Genomic DNA, 17,087 nt, shown 5'->3' with positions numbered 1-17,087 from the left:
GAGATACCACAGTAGGTTAGGTCTCTGCAGCACTCCAAATGTGCAAAAATGAGCTGTAAGGGACATGGGGTGCATTTCAACTATATTTGGAGCCCCTTCTAGACACTTCAGGGCATCAGAATGAAATTTTGTGAATTTTTTCAAAAATATTTTTGCCTGCCTGAAAATGCCCTCTAGGAGCTCAAGAAGGTTGCTGAATATGGCCCTGTGATCCCTAGAGGACCTTTGAGGGCAAAATGTTTTAATATTTTGTGTATGCCAGCCGTGCAGGGGGTGGCACAGCCCTCCAAAGTCTATGGAAGGCTAATGTAGCCCCCCTAGTTGCCCTGCCCTGCCCTAGGGTGTGGTGTTGATAGATTCATGTATTTTATTTTTGACTTTTCCCAGTATTTGATTTTTACTGCTGCTAGCTGCCTTCACTACCACTTGGGTACAACTTTCTGGGTACCACTTTTAATTTTTTTTAATTTTTCAAGTAAATAAATAGAAAGGCCGCCTCCTCCTCCTCCTTCATGGTACACATATAAAATCCCTCAACATTTATTCCAATTTAGCAACAGAAGATGCTTCTCAAACTGCAATTCATACGTATCTTATTAGGTTATATACATAATGCCCCTTTGATTGGCACAGGGCAGGGCAGTCCTCCAGAAGCTGATAAGACAACAACTTCCAGTAAGACCTACCACTAGCTGTGCTGACTACAGCTGATGGGATTTGCAGTCTAGCAACACATGGAAGACCACATGGCTCCCACCCTGGCTATAGGGCTTAAATCTACACAGGCCCTTATTACTTCACTGGGCTTTGAGTCAGTATTCCAGTTTTCACAATGCAACTGCCAACTAGATCACAAGGATCAAAATCAGGTTAACAAGAGCCAGCTGGGGTTTATTCTTTACCTCTGAAAAGCTGATGCATGATCCGGGTCATGCTAGAGGAAGTGGGGGGGGGGTTGATTAAGTTGGTATGAGAGATGCACAAGTAGTATCCCAGATCCTGGTCTTGACACCAGCAAGATCTGGGCTGGCCCAGTGGTAAGTAGATCCAGGAGGGAACCCCGTTTGAGGATAAGATAATGTCAACATTGGCCATAACCACTGGATAGCCGGTCAATGCAGACCCTGAGTGCCTGCAGATTGTTTGAATCCTGACCTCCTACTTCCCAAAGTTATACTGGCATTAAGGGGAAACAAGGGATCTTTCCTCTTTCTCTTCTCTGGCTGCCCAGCTTGCAGGGGTTTAGTAGGGAATCATGAGAGAGGTTTTCCTTGGCTGGGGAATTCTGGGAACAATTGTCCAAAAATTTTTCCCCCAAATGCTGCACTTATATATACGTATCTTTTTGCTATTTTACTATTATTTGTTTAATATGAGTGCAGGCTCCAATATAATTCCTATGCACATACATATAAACATACTTACATTTATGATGTTTTTTATGGGATCTTCACATAGAAATGCTGGGGGGAAATTATTGTACCTGAGCTTCAGCTGGTTTTATCAGACTGGTGAAGTGATCTGATGAAGTAGGCTTTATCTTACAAAGCTCATGTCACAATAAAATTTGTGAGATCTTTAAAAGGTGCCACACATCTCCTTGTTCTTGTTTCCTACAACAAACTAACACAGCTACTCTTTTTGACCAAATAGTACCAACACTTTTATATATATATATATATGGAAATAGGCAAAAAACATACAAATGGTACAGATCAAATTTGGCTGCTGCAGAAGAAACATGAATATCTGCTGTGCCAGCTGAATTCAAATTAACCCAATTTTTACATGTTAATTAAACCAGCTATTTTCTTCTTATTGTATTTTTGCTCCTGAAATAGACTGGCCTGCAAGTGATTCCCAACAGATCTACTCCAACAACAATGACGTACTCATTTACTTCTATTATGACCACACAATACAGTAACTGAGCAGTAATTTTTCACAGTCAATTACACATGTGGTTCCTAATGGTTAAAGATGCTGAAATAATGCATGCTGCATAGCCATATGTTCCAAGCTTTATACTGAACAAGTGTAGTTGCCTAGGTAACAGGTTTTCTCTCTGGCTTAGCACAACCCTTCATTGAATATCATTAGGTTTCATTAAACAGCACATATTAACATGAACCTCAATATACTACTTAAGAATAATTTCGCCGACATAAGCAAGGGCTTGTCTAATGTAAAAGCCCGGCTGAGAAAATCCTAATAACCCTGCATTTTAACGATGCAAAATGGGGAAGAGATGGATGAATTATAAACCAAGCAGAAAGATCCCCTGTAAGTCAGAGGGCTTTTTTTCCTTCAATAATACTCCACACACATGCACACGTTTATTTTATTTTTTAACAGAATGAACCATTAGTTTGTACAAAAGAGACTGAGGTCAGAAAGATGAATCAAACAGAACAAAAAATTAAATGGTGTTAAAAGTGATCTTCAGCTGCACTGTCAGCTCAGTTTATCCACAGAACAGACATCATGACAAGCTTACCATCCAGCTCAACACTGGCTCAAACACTTACAATATCTCTGCCTTTCTCCTGCCCATCTTCACATTCCTATTACTGCCAACATTTCCACCTCTTCTTAAACCACAATTAGGAAAACTTTCAAAAAAGCATCCCAGCAGGGATAGGCAATTTAAAAAAAAAATCAGGTCATTTTTCATAAGAATTTACTAAAATTCACATATTTTTCCTATCCATAATGGAAAGAATGTGAGAATTAGATATGTGCACCCACTCTTAGGATTTTGATTGTTTTGAAAAGTCTAGGTTTGCATGTCTGTGTAGTCAAATTCACTGGCACTACATTAAAATTTACAAGTCCTTTCTCCCTCTCCAAGAAGCTCCTTGTTGAGGACTTTATGGCAAGCAGCTACTACAACATGGTCTACTCTGTGCCTAGAATGGCTGTACTTAATGAATTTGGCTGATGCGGCTGGAAAAACAAACAAATGGGTCCTAAAACAGATCAAGCCTAAAATCTCCCTGGAAGCCAAGATGATTAAATTGAGGCTGTCACAGCTTGGAAACATCATGAGAAGGCACATCTCTTTGCAAAAAACAATAATGTGGAGGTGGGGAGATGGAGAAAGAGAGGAAGGTTGCATGTTAGATGGACTATATTAAGATGGTTGGACTATATTAAGGTGGACGGATGTGGTCACAGGTCACGCTATATAGTTGGACTATATTAAGGTGGTCACAGGTATGAATTTGCAAGACCTAAGAAGAGTGTCTTGGAGGTGTCTCATGCCATTAGTTGGGATTGACTTGAAGGTGGTTAGCAGCAACAGCTGGAAAATAAAAGTGTTTCCTATCATTTTGGAAGAATTTTACAAAACCTGGAAATTTCTTCCTATTTAGGATGGAAAGAACCTGAAGTTTACAAAACGTCCAATGTGAAAGAAAAGATCTACCCACATCCTGCAGCCACTTGTCTGAACACAAGTGACACAACACTGACAGTATAGTACCAAAATGAAGAAATCAAGGTTTTGTGCAGGAAGACTAAACAGGATGAGCTAGCTGGATGAGCTACTGGCAGCTTTCTAATCTGCTAGTGCAGAAAGGGGAAAGGAAACACTTTGGATAGGGCCTTGGCAAGGAAGTTTAGAACCACCAGTGTGCTATAGTGGTTTGAGCACTGGACTATGACTCTGGAGATCCAGTTTCAATTCCCCCTTGAGCATAAAAACCCACTGGGTGAACTTGGGCAAGTCACTCTCTCAGCTTCAGACAATGGCAATGGAAATTGTTAAAGAAAATTTTAAAATAATGCATTTTTAAAAATTTTAATTTAAAAAATTTAAAACTTAAAATTTTAAGAAAACCTAGAGCTTTTCCTTTCTCCTCCCTCTGTGCCTCATCCCACTTATACCATCTCATCAGCATTTTAAAGGACACAGGCGATTGCCAAAGCCTGTTTCTGCCCAAAGGCAGTTGTTTGGGTTGCACAGGTGTCACCCCCCCTCTTATTATGGTGTCACCTGGTGTGGTGTGTACACCCTGCGTGATGCCACTGGTTGGTATTTTCCATATTAATTGTTTGTTAAATTTGCTCTGTTTTTTTTAAATTCCAGATTCTAAAGGAGCTATTCAAACTTCTATACCTGCTTTAGGGTTCAGCAGTTTAGAGAGCTTCCTTTAAGATACAAAATAAAACACATTGGGCAGGATCCTATTAGTGACTTATGTGCACCTATGTCTCATTTTGCATGAGACACAGCCATCTCTGCTCCATTCTAAAATCCTGTGCACCACAGGAGTCAAGCCCCAGGAAGGGCTGCTGCTGCTCTTTATCAATGAGGAGGGGAAAGCATAGAAAAGCAGTTTTGACCAGGAAGTTGCAGCTGTTCTGGTCTCCCAGGGGACAAAAAAATGATGGTGAATTCCATCTGTAAGAGAATCCTCATTTCTTTATCCCTTCAAGCCAAGACCAGCAGCTTCTCCACTGTTTGAATTGCCTCCCTTTCCACTCTCCTCCCTATTGTAAGCAACAGTTATTGCAGGTGCAGCAATGGCAAGACCCCCCCCCCCAGGGATTTGACAGCTGCAAGGGTGGAGGAGAGAATATGGAACTGGATGGGAAGAACCTTACATCCTGCCTGGTCAATGCAGGATCTCAGCCAAAATGGATTAACTGCACCTGTAACACAAAAACTATCAACTACCACTACAATTACATCAAAGAAGAAGGGAAAAAATCAAGAGATGAATGATATTGAGAATCAGTTCATAATTTCCTCTTAACTCCATATCCTAAAATACGGATTTACATTTTTTAAAAAAATGGGAGTGGTGAATAACCTGATGGAAAAACTGCTTCCAGAAATTCAGGTTGCAGTACACCATGATCAGATATTTATTTATCTCTTGTTGTATTGACAAACTGAGCCTTGAATTTCCAAATGTGTATTGTTAGTTACCCAAAAAACCCCAAAACCCCAATAAAATTCAAGAAAATTGAGGATGTATTAGAAATAAGGTGGTAATAAAAAAAAACTGCTCAGAAAAAAACACAACTTTTCTATTAGAATGGACTGTAAGGGCATTATTTTATTGACTTTTATCTGTTGTCTTTTCAACTGATTTATTTTTAATGATTTTAACCAATGGGTCTTAAGCTGTGGAGTAGGACTTGGGGGGGGGGGGGGGGCACAAGAGTTGCTCAAGAATTTTCACAAGACTTGGAAGCTTTGATCCCCCTCCTCTTCCCCCCCCCCAAAACTTTTTAATGTGTAATATTTATACAAGTTGAGCTAAATATTGACTTTATGTAGGGCTGAAACAGACCAGCCAATTTAGATGGCTTGAAGCCAGCTTGCAGGCATGGCGTTTACACGCACCACACCCCCAAGTTACCCGGAAGTCGTGCCTGCAATTATACGCTGGGCAGCTTCTAGGCATGGCATTTAGCCGCCACACACCCTGAAGCTGGAAAAAGCTGGCTCCAGAGGCAAAGGGGTAGCATTTTTTTGCTCATATTTGGGGTGGCAGCTGGCTGGATCGGGGCCGTGCGTCTGTTTTCCACAGCCCCAATCCAGCTTTAAATGGGGCGGCTCCAAGCTGCTCCATCAGGGCCATCTGTTTCGCCCCTTACTTTACTTTTATTTACTTAAACAAGACAGTTCTAATTTGAACAGTTATTTCCTTATAAAATGTTAAAATATGAATATACTTAAATGTGAGAATGAAAATATGCATATTAAATAAACATTTTATTCATATGCTATATGGGGGAGGGGGGAGAACATCCACAAGTATATGTAAAGGGGGGTTCCAAAGATAAAAGTTTGAGTACCACTGGTTTTATGGATAAAACATGGATATTTATGGATAATTCAACTGTATTTGAGTAATAACTTTTGTATGTTTTTAGTTCTGAATATTTTATCTGTATTAGCTTTACATTTTGTAGGAGCCAGGTGTCCCAAGATTGGGAAAAATGCAGGATATAAATGAAGGTCATCAAGATGATGATAACAGTGAAGGTGACATAATGATTTTTTAAAATAAACCCCCCCCCCCCAATAATATGTCCAAAGGAACATGTCCGAAGGAGGGCGACTAAAATGGTGAAGGGTCTGGAAACCATGCCCTATGATAAATGTCTTAGGGAGCTGGGGATGTTTAGCCTGGAGAAGAGAAGGTTAAGAGGTGATATGATAGCCCTGTTTAAATATTTGAAGGGATGTCATATTGAGGATGGAGAAAGCTTGTTTACTGCTGTTCCAGAGACTAGGACCCTGAACAATGGATGCAAGCTACAGGAAAAGAGATTCCACCTCAACATTAGGAGGAACTTCCTGACAGTAAGGGCTGTTTGACAGTGGAACAAACTCCCTCGTAGTGTAGTGGAGTCTCCTTCCTTGGAGGTCTTTAAGCAGAGGCTGGATGGCCATCTGTCGAGGATGCTTTGATTGTGATTTCCTGCATGGCAGAATGGAGTCGGACTGGATGGCCCTTGTGGTCTCTTCCAATTCTACGATTCGATGATTCTATAACATTGGAGGCTATAGTCTTAAAGTTCTTATTTTGAACCCCACTGGATTTGCTTCCAGTAAAATGTAGCTTACTTGATTCAGTCTACACAAAAACAGTGCATTGTGATTTGATGTGTTTATTCAGCCAATATTCAGTTTGACACAAAAGTCAAACTAGCAAGTCAAAACAGAAAAGGACACAGAAGAAGCAAAACTTAGTTGGACCTAATAAAACACCAGTGTCTTCCAAGTTAAGCACATGAATATTATGTAACAACGATCAATAAAACCCAGCCTGAACTGGGCAGACTGTAGCCAGTACTGGTGGGCGAAACATTGGCAGAGAAGCCTCCTACTTCTGTAGTGTTTTCTGGGTTCTAGAAGAGTTTCTTCCTGACATTTCGCCAGCATCTAAAGGTGCCAGCCACAGATGCCGGCGAAATGTCAGGAAGAAACTCTTCTAGAACATGGCCACATCGCCTGAAAATCCCACAAAAAAACTATGGATGCTGGCCATGAAAGCCTTCAACTCCTACTTCTGGTTTAATACTTTTTAGACAGAACAACACAGAGGAGCCTAGAAAACAGTATACAAGAAACTTCAAATACAGTGAGGACATTTGAACATCTATAATGGTTCTGGACATCTACGAATTGCAATGTTCAGAAACTGTTGACAACAACATGTCTATATGGCAAATAGTAAGTTCTAGTAATTTGTTAGCATAATCACAACAGTACTCCTCAAATGACAAAAATGCAAGATTAGTTGAGGAAAGGCAGGGAGAAATGACTTTATTAAAAACAACAGCAAAAACAACAGGGCACAGTGTCCTGAACGTCTTGCCCTGCATTCATTGTGATACACTGAGCAATCATCCTCATAGTTAAAAATCTGTCTCATTTAGTCACTGAAAAGCAGCTGTATTAAAGAATAAAAAAAGCAAAAACAAAAATGATCCAAGTTCATTCAAAAGATACTGTCCCAAATATTAATGGATGATGTTCATCTGAAGACATACCTGAAATTTGGAAAATCAAAGGCTATCAAATTGCATTGAAGTTATCCTCAAAGATTTCATCTCTGACTAAGTTTTCAATTACATCTAGTTATCCTAGTTAGCCAATATAGTATTACTGATCTTATGCAACCTGGAAGGGGTTAAATGCCATGTACAGACAACTTATTGAACATTTTCATTGGAAAGGGAAGAAATCAATGTGGAAGAAGATAAGGTCAAAATTTTGTTTCAGTCTGTATCAGGAAATAAATGTATTAAGATTAACTTCCTGCATCACCTTTGATCATCATTGTTTCTCCTCAATAATAGTCTTGTATATATATGCAAGAGGAAAGAGAGGAAGGCTGCATGCTAGAAGGATGGACTCTATTAAGGAGGTCACACATACGAGTTTACAGGAACTATGCAGAGCAGTGGAGGACAGGATTCCTGGAGATGTCTCATCTTCAGGGTGAGTTGGGTCAAAATCGACTCAAGAGCAGTTAAAAACAACAATGAATATATGCAACACTACATTTCAGTGGATCTGAAAAAATCACTGATACAATTTAGCTCAAATAATCCTCCAATGAATCTTCTGTTCTAAGCATATAGCATGCCAAGGAAGTGAGCTGGGCCATTTGTAACCGTGACAAGCCATATCTCGCTAAATTTTCTGCTCTTGGGCCTGTTACAGACAGCCAAAATAAAGCTGCTTCGAGTCACTTTGGAGGTATGGTATTTCAATGATGCATGAGTCCTAAGAGTCTGGAAGCTTCACCAAAGCTGCACTCCAGTCCTTAGGACTGGAGCGTGGCTTTGGTGTGGCCTGTGGACTCTTAGGACGCATGTATCACTGAAATACCATACCTCCTAAGTGACTCGAAGCAGCTTTATTTTGGCTGTCTGTAACAGGCCTTCGTTTCCTTTCTTAGCACCACTCTTTATCGCCCTTCCTCTGCAACCTTTTCAAACACATCTTTGCCTGATGAAGAAATTTTGATTTTGAAGACTTGCACAAAGATTTTTCTGCCTTTTGGTTTGGCCTAATAAAAGTATTACCATAATATAGGCTTTTAGTCTTCAGGATATATGGGAGGAGGATGCTGCAAGTCTCTAGATCAGAGAAGACCAACTGTGTAGGAGGTAGGGGGATTTTTTCCACCCTGTGCCTGCCCAGCAAGCTGCACCAAAGTGTTTCTGCACACCTGAAGTAACATGATGTCATTTCTGGTCACCATTTTTACTGATATTTTAGATTTCCATTGTGTTTTGGGGAGGTTTGAGGGTTTTGTTTGTTTGTTTTGGTAGGTCAAGAGAAGGAAATTGCTATGTTTTGGGCACATTTTGGGCAGCCCAAATTTTTATAAGCATAGACTGGGGGGCTTTGAGGGGCTTCTGGGTGGCTTCAAGGGCTGCACTTCAGGATACCCAAGGTCCACATGCAGCCCATGGGCAGCACTTTGCCCACCCCTGCACTAGATGTTGGACTGGAAATCCCATCATCCCTAACCAATGGTAAAACAGTGTAAGAACATCTGGAGGGTAACATGCCCTCATCCCTCCAATACACATTTACTCAATAGTACGTCCCACTGAGTTCAATTAAGTGGGTATAGGAATTCTGCCTTAATTGCTTAACCACTATTAACTTCTAATGTATAACAAAATATCCAAGGCATACATCTCTGAAAATTCATTTTGCCCCCCTCCCCCCACACACAAACATATTCATTTTTCTGTATGTTTAGCAATACTAATCATTATCCTCATCATTGTATAATAAATAAAAAAGCCACAATAGTTTACTAAAATCAGCAATTTACCCATAATAGCATAATGGGACATAGGGTAAGCTATGCCTATTATTTAATGTTTCAGTCTTAGACAAACAACCTATTTTCAAAACTGCTAGATTAGAGATAAATCAATAATAATGGGAAAAGCTGGCATTTCAAAGCATTATTTTGAATTGTTTACACTTTCTAAAAATAAAAGCTATATAGCATTTTGAGTTAGTTACTGGCATCCAAGCTATGATTGGCAGAAATTGCATATTTTATTGGACAGAATTTAATTATAGAAAAAAAGAGGTATGGATTGTAACAGAAAGCTGGTTGGATTGTTAAGAATGCAATTTGCAAGAAAAAAAATCTTTGCAGCTCATCTGTGGGAGGGTGAAAGGCATCCTAAATTGCCCTCCTGAAGTCTCAGAACTCCCACCTGCCCCTTTGGAAATCAACATGTAAATGCTTTACAGTGCTTCCACCTAACGTGAAAACAGAAATACTGTTCTTTTCCCATGGAGAGCTGAACAACAGATCAAACTGAAGAAACTGTTAAAGTCACAGAAATATTGAGCTCTATTAAGTACCCAATAATCTGAATTGAGACTTCTGAACTGTGCATTTGGACTCTGGGGATATTCTAGTTGGATTAACAACATCAGATTTAAGCCTATATCTACCAGATCACTCCTGCCCACATATCTATTGACATTTCCAAAGAACTGTAAAAGGTGAGTGAGATAGGACTTAATTTTTGCAGAAGGCAGGTTGGCTATTTTTCAATAAGGTATGCTCTTTCTAAATGCTTGGGCATTTTAAAGAACATTTTTCATTGATTTATCTGGAATAGATGTTTAGTTAAACCAGAATGTTTTGTTCTTTTTGTTTGTTTTTTGATTTTGGTGTCTTGGATATTTTCTAAAATTGTTGTTGTGTGAGACCTTATCCTGTTTTCTGGTACAGAGACTGATCTCAGGAGCATGTAACATATTTTAGCTTTAAAAAAAAATCACACTTTTTAAAAAAATAACTCTTGAATGGCTATCATCTGAACCCAACAATTTGTTTCGTATTTATTTGTCAATAAGGCGTGTATCTGTCTGTCTTGTTACCACTATTTGTCTCAGCTCTCTGTTTTCTTATTTTGAAAATATCAGTTCAGGGATGGGTATCTACCCTTTATCTTATACAGTGAAGACAGGTGAAAAAATTAATAGCAATAGCAAGTACATTTCTATACCGCTTATCAGGGTACTTAAGCACTCCCTAAGCGGTTTACAATGTGTAAATCAATTGCCCCCAACAAGATGGTTACTCATTTTAGCAACCTGTGGAAGAATGCAAGGCTGAGTGGGCCCTGGAGCCCTGCCTGGGATCAAACTCACAATCTTGTGGCTGTGAATGGCTGCAGTACTGGTATTTAACCAGTATGCCACCAAGTTTCCTAATTAATTTGGTGTCTTTGCAATCACCTTATCACACTTTAGTATGTCTTTAATTCCAGTGTCATTCAGTGGTCCAGCTGCATTCTATGTTGAGACTGGAACGATCTGGTAGGTACAGGCCTATGTTGTTAGTCTCAACCAGCATATACCCTATGAATCAATGACAACTTGGAACGAGAACACTTATGCAAGTTTCAGTCATTCAGTGAGTCTACTGTCATTGACACTAACAACAGAATTTGGGCCACTGTTTATTTGAACTTCCAAAAAGTCTCTGAGAAGATCCTTCATTGAAGACTCCTGACTGAGCAAATGTAGTAGTCATGGAAGGACAGAAAAAGCCCTCTTACAGAACAAAAGCAGGTAAACAACAGTTTGTAAGGACATACAAATAAATGGTCAGTTCTCACAATGGAGGAGTGGGACCGCAGTTACCCTACAGAGATCTGGACTGGAATTGTTGCACCTTAATTTCTTCCTAAATGAACTAGAGGTAGAGGTATGTATACAGGCTTACTGAGGACTCCACATTATTTAGGATCACAGAGTGTTCCAAGAGGATTATTTTCAAGGAGGAATGAGCCTTATAATGATAAAAGAACATGAATGTATGCAAGTGTAAAATGACACAGGTGGAAGCAAAGAGTCCCAATTTATAAACCAATGGGATCTGAGTTGGTAAGACTGACCAGAAGCCAGAGCAGACAGGCTCGATCCTGCATCTTCCAAAAGCGGATCAAAATCCAGCTGTCTGTACGGCCCGCTCCCAAGGCAGGCCAAACATTCAAGCCCAGTCCGCATGGTGCAGCATCAAGCTGTGTTGTATCATTTTTTTAATCGCCTCCCCATCATGCATGTGCACTGTTGCACAAATACACTGCACAAATATACAAATACCATGCATGTGCACTGTCACACAAATATGACCTCCCATGTCCTTCCCAGATGCCATTCCATTGGATGACTGCCACTTTCATCAGACACACAGTTGTACATGTGATGCACCACCAGTACAGGGCATTGGTGTGTTGAGTGATACATTGGAAAAGCACATTCACAGAAAAAGTACTTCATCATACAACTAAGGCACCGTAAAGACAGGCTAAAATAAAGCTACTTCAGGTCCCTTTGGAGGTATGCCGTTTAAATGATGCATGCGTCCTAAGAGTCCGGAAGCCGTGTCAAAGCCATGCTCCAGTCCTAAGGACTGGAGCATGGCTTTGACACAGCTTCCGGACTCTTAGGACGCATGCATCATTTAAACAGCATACCTCCAAAGGGCCCTGAAGCAGCTTTATTTTGGCCTGTATGTACATGCTCAAAGTTACTGTGGGATTCTGCTGTAGTATTAATTGCAATCTTGAACAGCTTTAATGGTTCCTACTCAAGATATCCATTACAGAAATAGTATGCCTTGGTATATCAGTTGGTGGGATGCATAAACAGGAGGCTAGTGGTGTACCTATGTTCTCCTTATAGACTTCCCAAGTGGTCAGCCATTGTGTGAAAGGAACCTTATCTAATATGGTTCTGTTTATATTCCCATGTTTTAGTGAAGAGCAAGAGAGATAGCAACAGTCAAAGGCTTGTTCACAGATAAATCTCCATTAAAATACTGTATTCTTTTGCAGTTTGCAAACAAAGAGGTTATTTTGTGTATACCATGGAATAACCAAAAATACATGCAAGGAATAATCACATAAGCTGATGGACAGGGAAGAGACATTCATCAGAGAGCACATTTTCTGTACAGAACATACATCCCAAATCCTAGCAAATTTCAGCACAAATCATAGCCTTCCACAGGCTCCTGTAATACTTGAATAACAGTAATAAAAAATAAAGGTTTCTGATTTATATTAAGCCACTTGCATCTCATTTTGTTCAAAACAGAAATAGTTAGACAGCACAGAGTTACAGATTATTCTGTAAATTTTCTTGGGTTTTGGGTTTAGTTCTTAATTTTTCTTTTCATTGAAATTTCCAAGATTTTATTTTGTGGCATCAGGGTTGGCTGGCAGTATTTTATTCCTAATAACAATAAACCAGAAAATCTGTTTTCCATCTGTGTTTTTTCTTGTTTTGTTGAACACATAACTGTTTATATGTGACTTGGTGTTTTTTTTAATGTGACTTGGTCTTTAAAAAGATTATTGTGATCATTCCAGTGGTTTAGATTATTTTGACAATTTTAATTGTTTTATTATTTAATTTCTTTTTTATTATGCTTGTTAGTCACTTTGACCACTAAAGTTTTGTGGAAAGGTGGGATAAAAACAGAATGAATGAAAAAGATTTTTTAAAAGATATATTCTGATTTAGGTTATAGTAAATAAATAACAGATTTACGGCACTTAAAAGGCTCACTATTTTATCTGCACATAATTTTTGTGGATTAAAGTCATAACAGTTTTTAAAACAAGCTTTGCTGAATCAAATCAATCACATCTGCCTAGTCTACACCTGTCTGCTACAAAATTCTGTTCACACACAGCAACCAAGTCGATGCATCCTTTATATATTTTGTACATTGTCTTATGGAATGCATTTTAAAGACTGTATTCTATTCCATTCACATTACTCCAAAATTATGAAGAACCAATTCCTGCTAAAGGAAGAACCTGATTATGGATTATCTTTTTCACATACTTTGTAAGAAAAGCAAGATTCAACTGATTTTGTGAATCTTTTACCACCATTACGACACAAGCATTTTAAGTAAATGCCACATTACATACCCATCTTTAGTCTGATCCACCACACCTCCCAGCAACTGGACAGTGTTGGGATTGGGTACTCCATCTCCTAGTATCTTCAGAAACCGTGTGACAAAGTCATTGGGGGACATGTAAAATTCACCATTTTTCTCAACACTTGCATACTGTTTAAAAAGGCAAAGAAAAGAGAAATTTGGTTCGTAAATTACAAGATATCATAGAAAACATCACTTTTATTGATCATGTATAAAATTATGAGCAATGTTTGCATATATATGACCAAACATATGGCTCCTATCACAGAAATAAAACTATATATGCTCAGCACAGTGCTGCCCTATATACCATTGTTTGGAGGACTATGTATCTTCCATATTGTTATCCTGGTTTAGTGGTAATGATAAATTGTCATGACACACAATGTATTAACATATGATTTGAAAATGCCATCCAGCAATGATTGAGAAATTATAGTGTCAAGTGAACTTGTTATTCTTATTGGAATCATGTCAAGTCAGGTTTATTTCTGTACCTTTTCTGCTGTTACTGGATTCAAAACATACACAACAGTTACATTCATAATATAGTACAATCATAGACCAATACAGTAAACAATTTCTAAAAATAAGGCTGCAATAATCATATTTTTAAAGACATATATTAACCATACTTTGTTACAATAAACTATCATTAACATTAAAAAGAAGAGCGAAAGGAGAGTATACTTTGTCAATCACTTCTTCCTGATCCTCCAAACCACATTATGGACCCTCGGTATCCACTGGGGTTTTGTTCCATGACCCTCCTTGGATTCCAAAATCTGTGGATGCTCAAGTCCCATTATATAAAACGGCATAGTAAAATGGCAAAGTAAAATCCCTTATATAAAATGACAAAATCGAGGTTTGCTTTTTGGAGTTTTGGAAGATATTTTCAAGCTGTGGATAGTTGACTCCATGGATGCAGAATTCATGGATTTAAAGGGCCGAGTGCATTTTTCAGATCTTTGATCCATGAGCAATATAATTCTTCAAGGAAATGACAGTGAAAACATGTTGAAATATATTTTTTCTCTAATATTAACTTAATAAATGCATGGCTGTGTCCACTAATTCATACAAAACCGCCATGTGCAAAACATTAATGTCACATGGCTCTGACAACATTTTTCAAATTCTCTCTTCTTTTTACTCCCAAATATCTACCTCTTGGGAGTAAAAGTAAAAAAGAAACAGAAGTGAAAGCAGAAGTAAAACAAATTTTATTTGAAAACTAAAATTACTCCAGAAAGGGAAGAAAGCAATATGAAGAGCAGTAATAAAAATGCCCTCAATATGCTATACTGGCCTAAACCCAAGAAATCATATAGTATTACAGAGGAAGGGGGGCAGGGAATCACACAATGCATTTGGCATTTCAATTTTTTCCCCTGAGTAGCTGGTTAGGTCTATAGACCATAATTACACAAAAAGAAAAATACCGGGACAGGGAAGAAAGGGATCATGTATGCCTTCTGTGTTTTTATGAACAGCATTATTTCAGAATAAAGGTAGGCACTATTTGGGATTTCAAGTTGCCATTATGGTCCTTCATGGATTTTAGCCCTGTCAGTGATTAAGAATCCTGAAAGCTCACCATGCTAGCATGTAAATGACATAGCACTAAATGCTAGGTCAGCATTTCGGCTTTTAGTAATTTAATTTCAACTAACAATTTATTGTGGCAAGTGGATAAGCTAGTTGGCAACTATAGTCCTGAAAAGCACCTTTTTTTTTTTTTTTTTTGTAACTACAACACTTAGAATCCTCTAGCCAGGATGTCCAGTACATTGGCAAAGCAGTGGTCTGGAAGTTTTGAGAAGGTCCAGTTAAACAATGAACTTTCCCAAATTCTGGCAAAATGTGTTGCAGCTTTTTCAATGCAGTGTCTCCCATAACGTTCATCAATTGCTTGGTATTAACTGCAGAAATCTGTACTCTGCAAATGCATGGGTAAGAGTGTAAAGAAGAGATCTGAGACCTTGTGTGTTCTAAAACAGAGATTCCAAATTCTAGTGTTCCAAGTGTTTTTGACTTTAGGTCCCCAAAACCTCAGCCATCTTGGCCAATGGTCTTAGATTCTAGGACTGAACAGCCATAACACCTGGAAGGCCAAAGTTTGGGAAACACTGTTCTAAAGGATCGTTTATTTATTTTGAATGTCTGATTAAGGAACTCCACCCAAACCCAAGTGCATTCAAGTAAAGGTAGACAGGTTGGGATCCAGTGAAGTTCTCTGAAAGTAAACACTCTCATGTCACAAAGCAATCCTCTTTCAAACTGAGAGGCGTCTCAGTAGAAGGCTGTGATATTCAATCAAAAAGTAAAACTTTTTTGAACTTCTACCTAAGTCCAAGCCTTTTGACACATCTAAGGTCATTAGATCCCAGCCTTTTCATTTTAAATGTCATTAAAGCAGACAACCCACCCCTTACCATCACAATTTCTAAGTCACACATCTTCATCAACCAATCTCAGTAAGACACCAGTAAGAGGACAAAATGTAAAATACCTACTGGTACTTTGAAAATGCATGGAAACATTATGTACTTCTTGGGTGGTATTAGAAGGCACATTAAACTACATTTGTTAACAAATTCTAAAAATATATACATTGACATGTGTCAAGAAAAGAAAGATCTGTATCAGAGAAAGCAGCATGTTCTCAGCAGGAAAACAAAATTACTAATTACTCTGGTATGTTTCTTCTTTTGGGATGGCCTGATAAACATCAGCTACAGTTCTCCACAGAATGTTATCCATACCAGGCACCAAATATGTTAGGTATTTAGGACAGTTTTGCAACAGGCTTCAAAGACTGTTGTAGTAACTCTTGCAAGGTGAAGACTGCTGCCAGTTCCTAATTCATAAAGCAATAGTTCTGCTTGACAAGTACTCTTGTATCTCATATGCCTTGGCTGACTTAGACAGTTAAACATATTCTTTTCTTTCCCTAGTTAGATTTAAACCATACAGAAGTAATTTCTTTTAAACATATGCTTCTTTATCAGAGTAAAAAGCCAGAATAGAAATACAAATCCCAAACATTAATATCATATTCATGTCACTTAGAATTACGTATTTGGGGATCTGACTGCAGTTATGTATTATACCTTTGTAAGGAAGATTAGTACATTTCTTTTTCTTATTTACAACCTGGCTAGTAGCCTTAAATGCATCTTAAAAAGTTACTGGGGAAAAAACCACATTTGTGAAAAACAGAAACAAAACAAGCTCAAACATACACAAACAAAATTAAAACCAATTTAAAACACAGAAGCAACATATAAATCACCAGCCAGATGAGTAGATGATACAGAATGAGAGGGAAAAAATCATCTGCACATTTTTAGAACCACCTCACAGATCAATCAGATGCATTGTAATCGTTTGTGGGAGAATCTTTTCTAAGTCTCAGACTTGAAAACTTTTTAACACAACAGTTATTGAGAAACAAATCAAATAAGTCAGCCATTTGGCGGCTTCTACATTTCATTTTTTTCCCTCTAGGCTAGCCCCCCTGCTAAGACATTCAATAACAGAAAGCAGCATAAGGTTTCGCTGTCCCTCTGTTTCTCCCCACTGTGATTTATTCTTGTGTATTTG

General features: G+C 38.5%; 1 protein-coding gene across 4 annotated transcripts in view; it reads right to left on the bottom strand.

Moving 5' to 3' along the window:
- Positions 1 to 17,087, bottom strand: part of SLC25A13 (solute carrier family 25 member 13) — a 144,147-nt gene that overhangs the window by 86,450 nt on the left and 40,610 nt on the right. For all 4 annotated transcript variants that reach the window (XM_089533193.1, XM_089533194.1, XM_089533195.1 and 1 more), the window contains one exon: positions 13,465 to 13,607. In XM_089533193.1, coding sequence (XP_089389319.1) covers positions 13,465 to 13,607 — 143 coding nt within the window. The remainder of the gene's footprint in view (positions 1 to 13,464; positions 13,608 to 17,087) is intronic.

The sequence above is a fragment of the Sceloporus occidentalis genome, unplaced genomic scaffold (genome assembly GCF_023333645.1).
Source record: "Sceloporus occidentalis isolate IW3139 unplaced genomic scaffold, rSceOcc1.0.p SCAF_7, whole genome shotgun sequence".
NCBI classification, from domain to species: domain Eukaryota; kingdom Metazoa; phylum Chordata; class Lepidosauria; order Squamata; family Phrynosomatidae; genus Sceloporus; species Sceloporus occidentalis.
The sequence above is the reverse complement of the archived record's forward strand: the minus strand, read 5'-3'. Positions and strand labels throughout refer to the sequence as shown.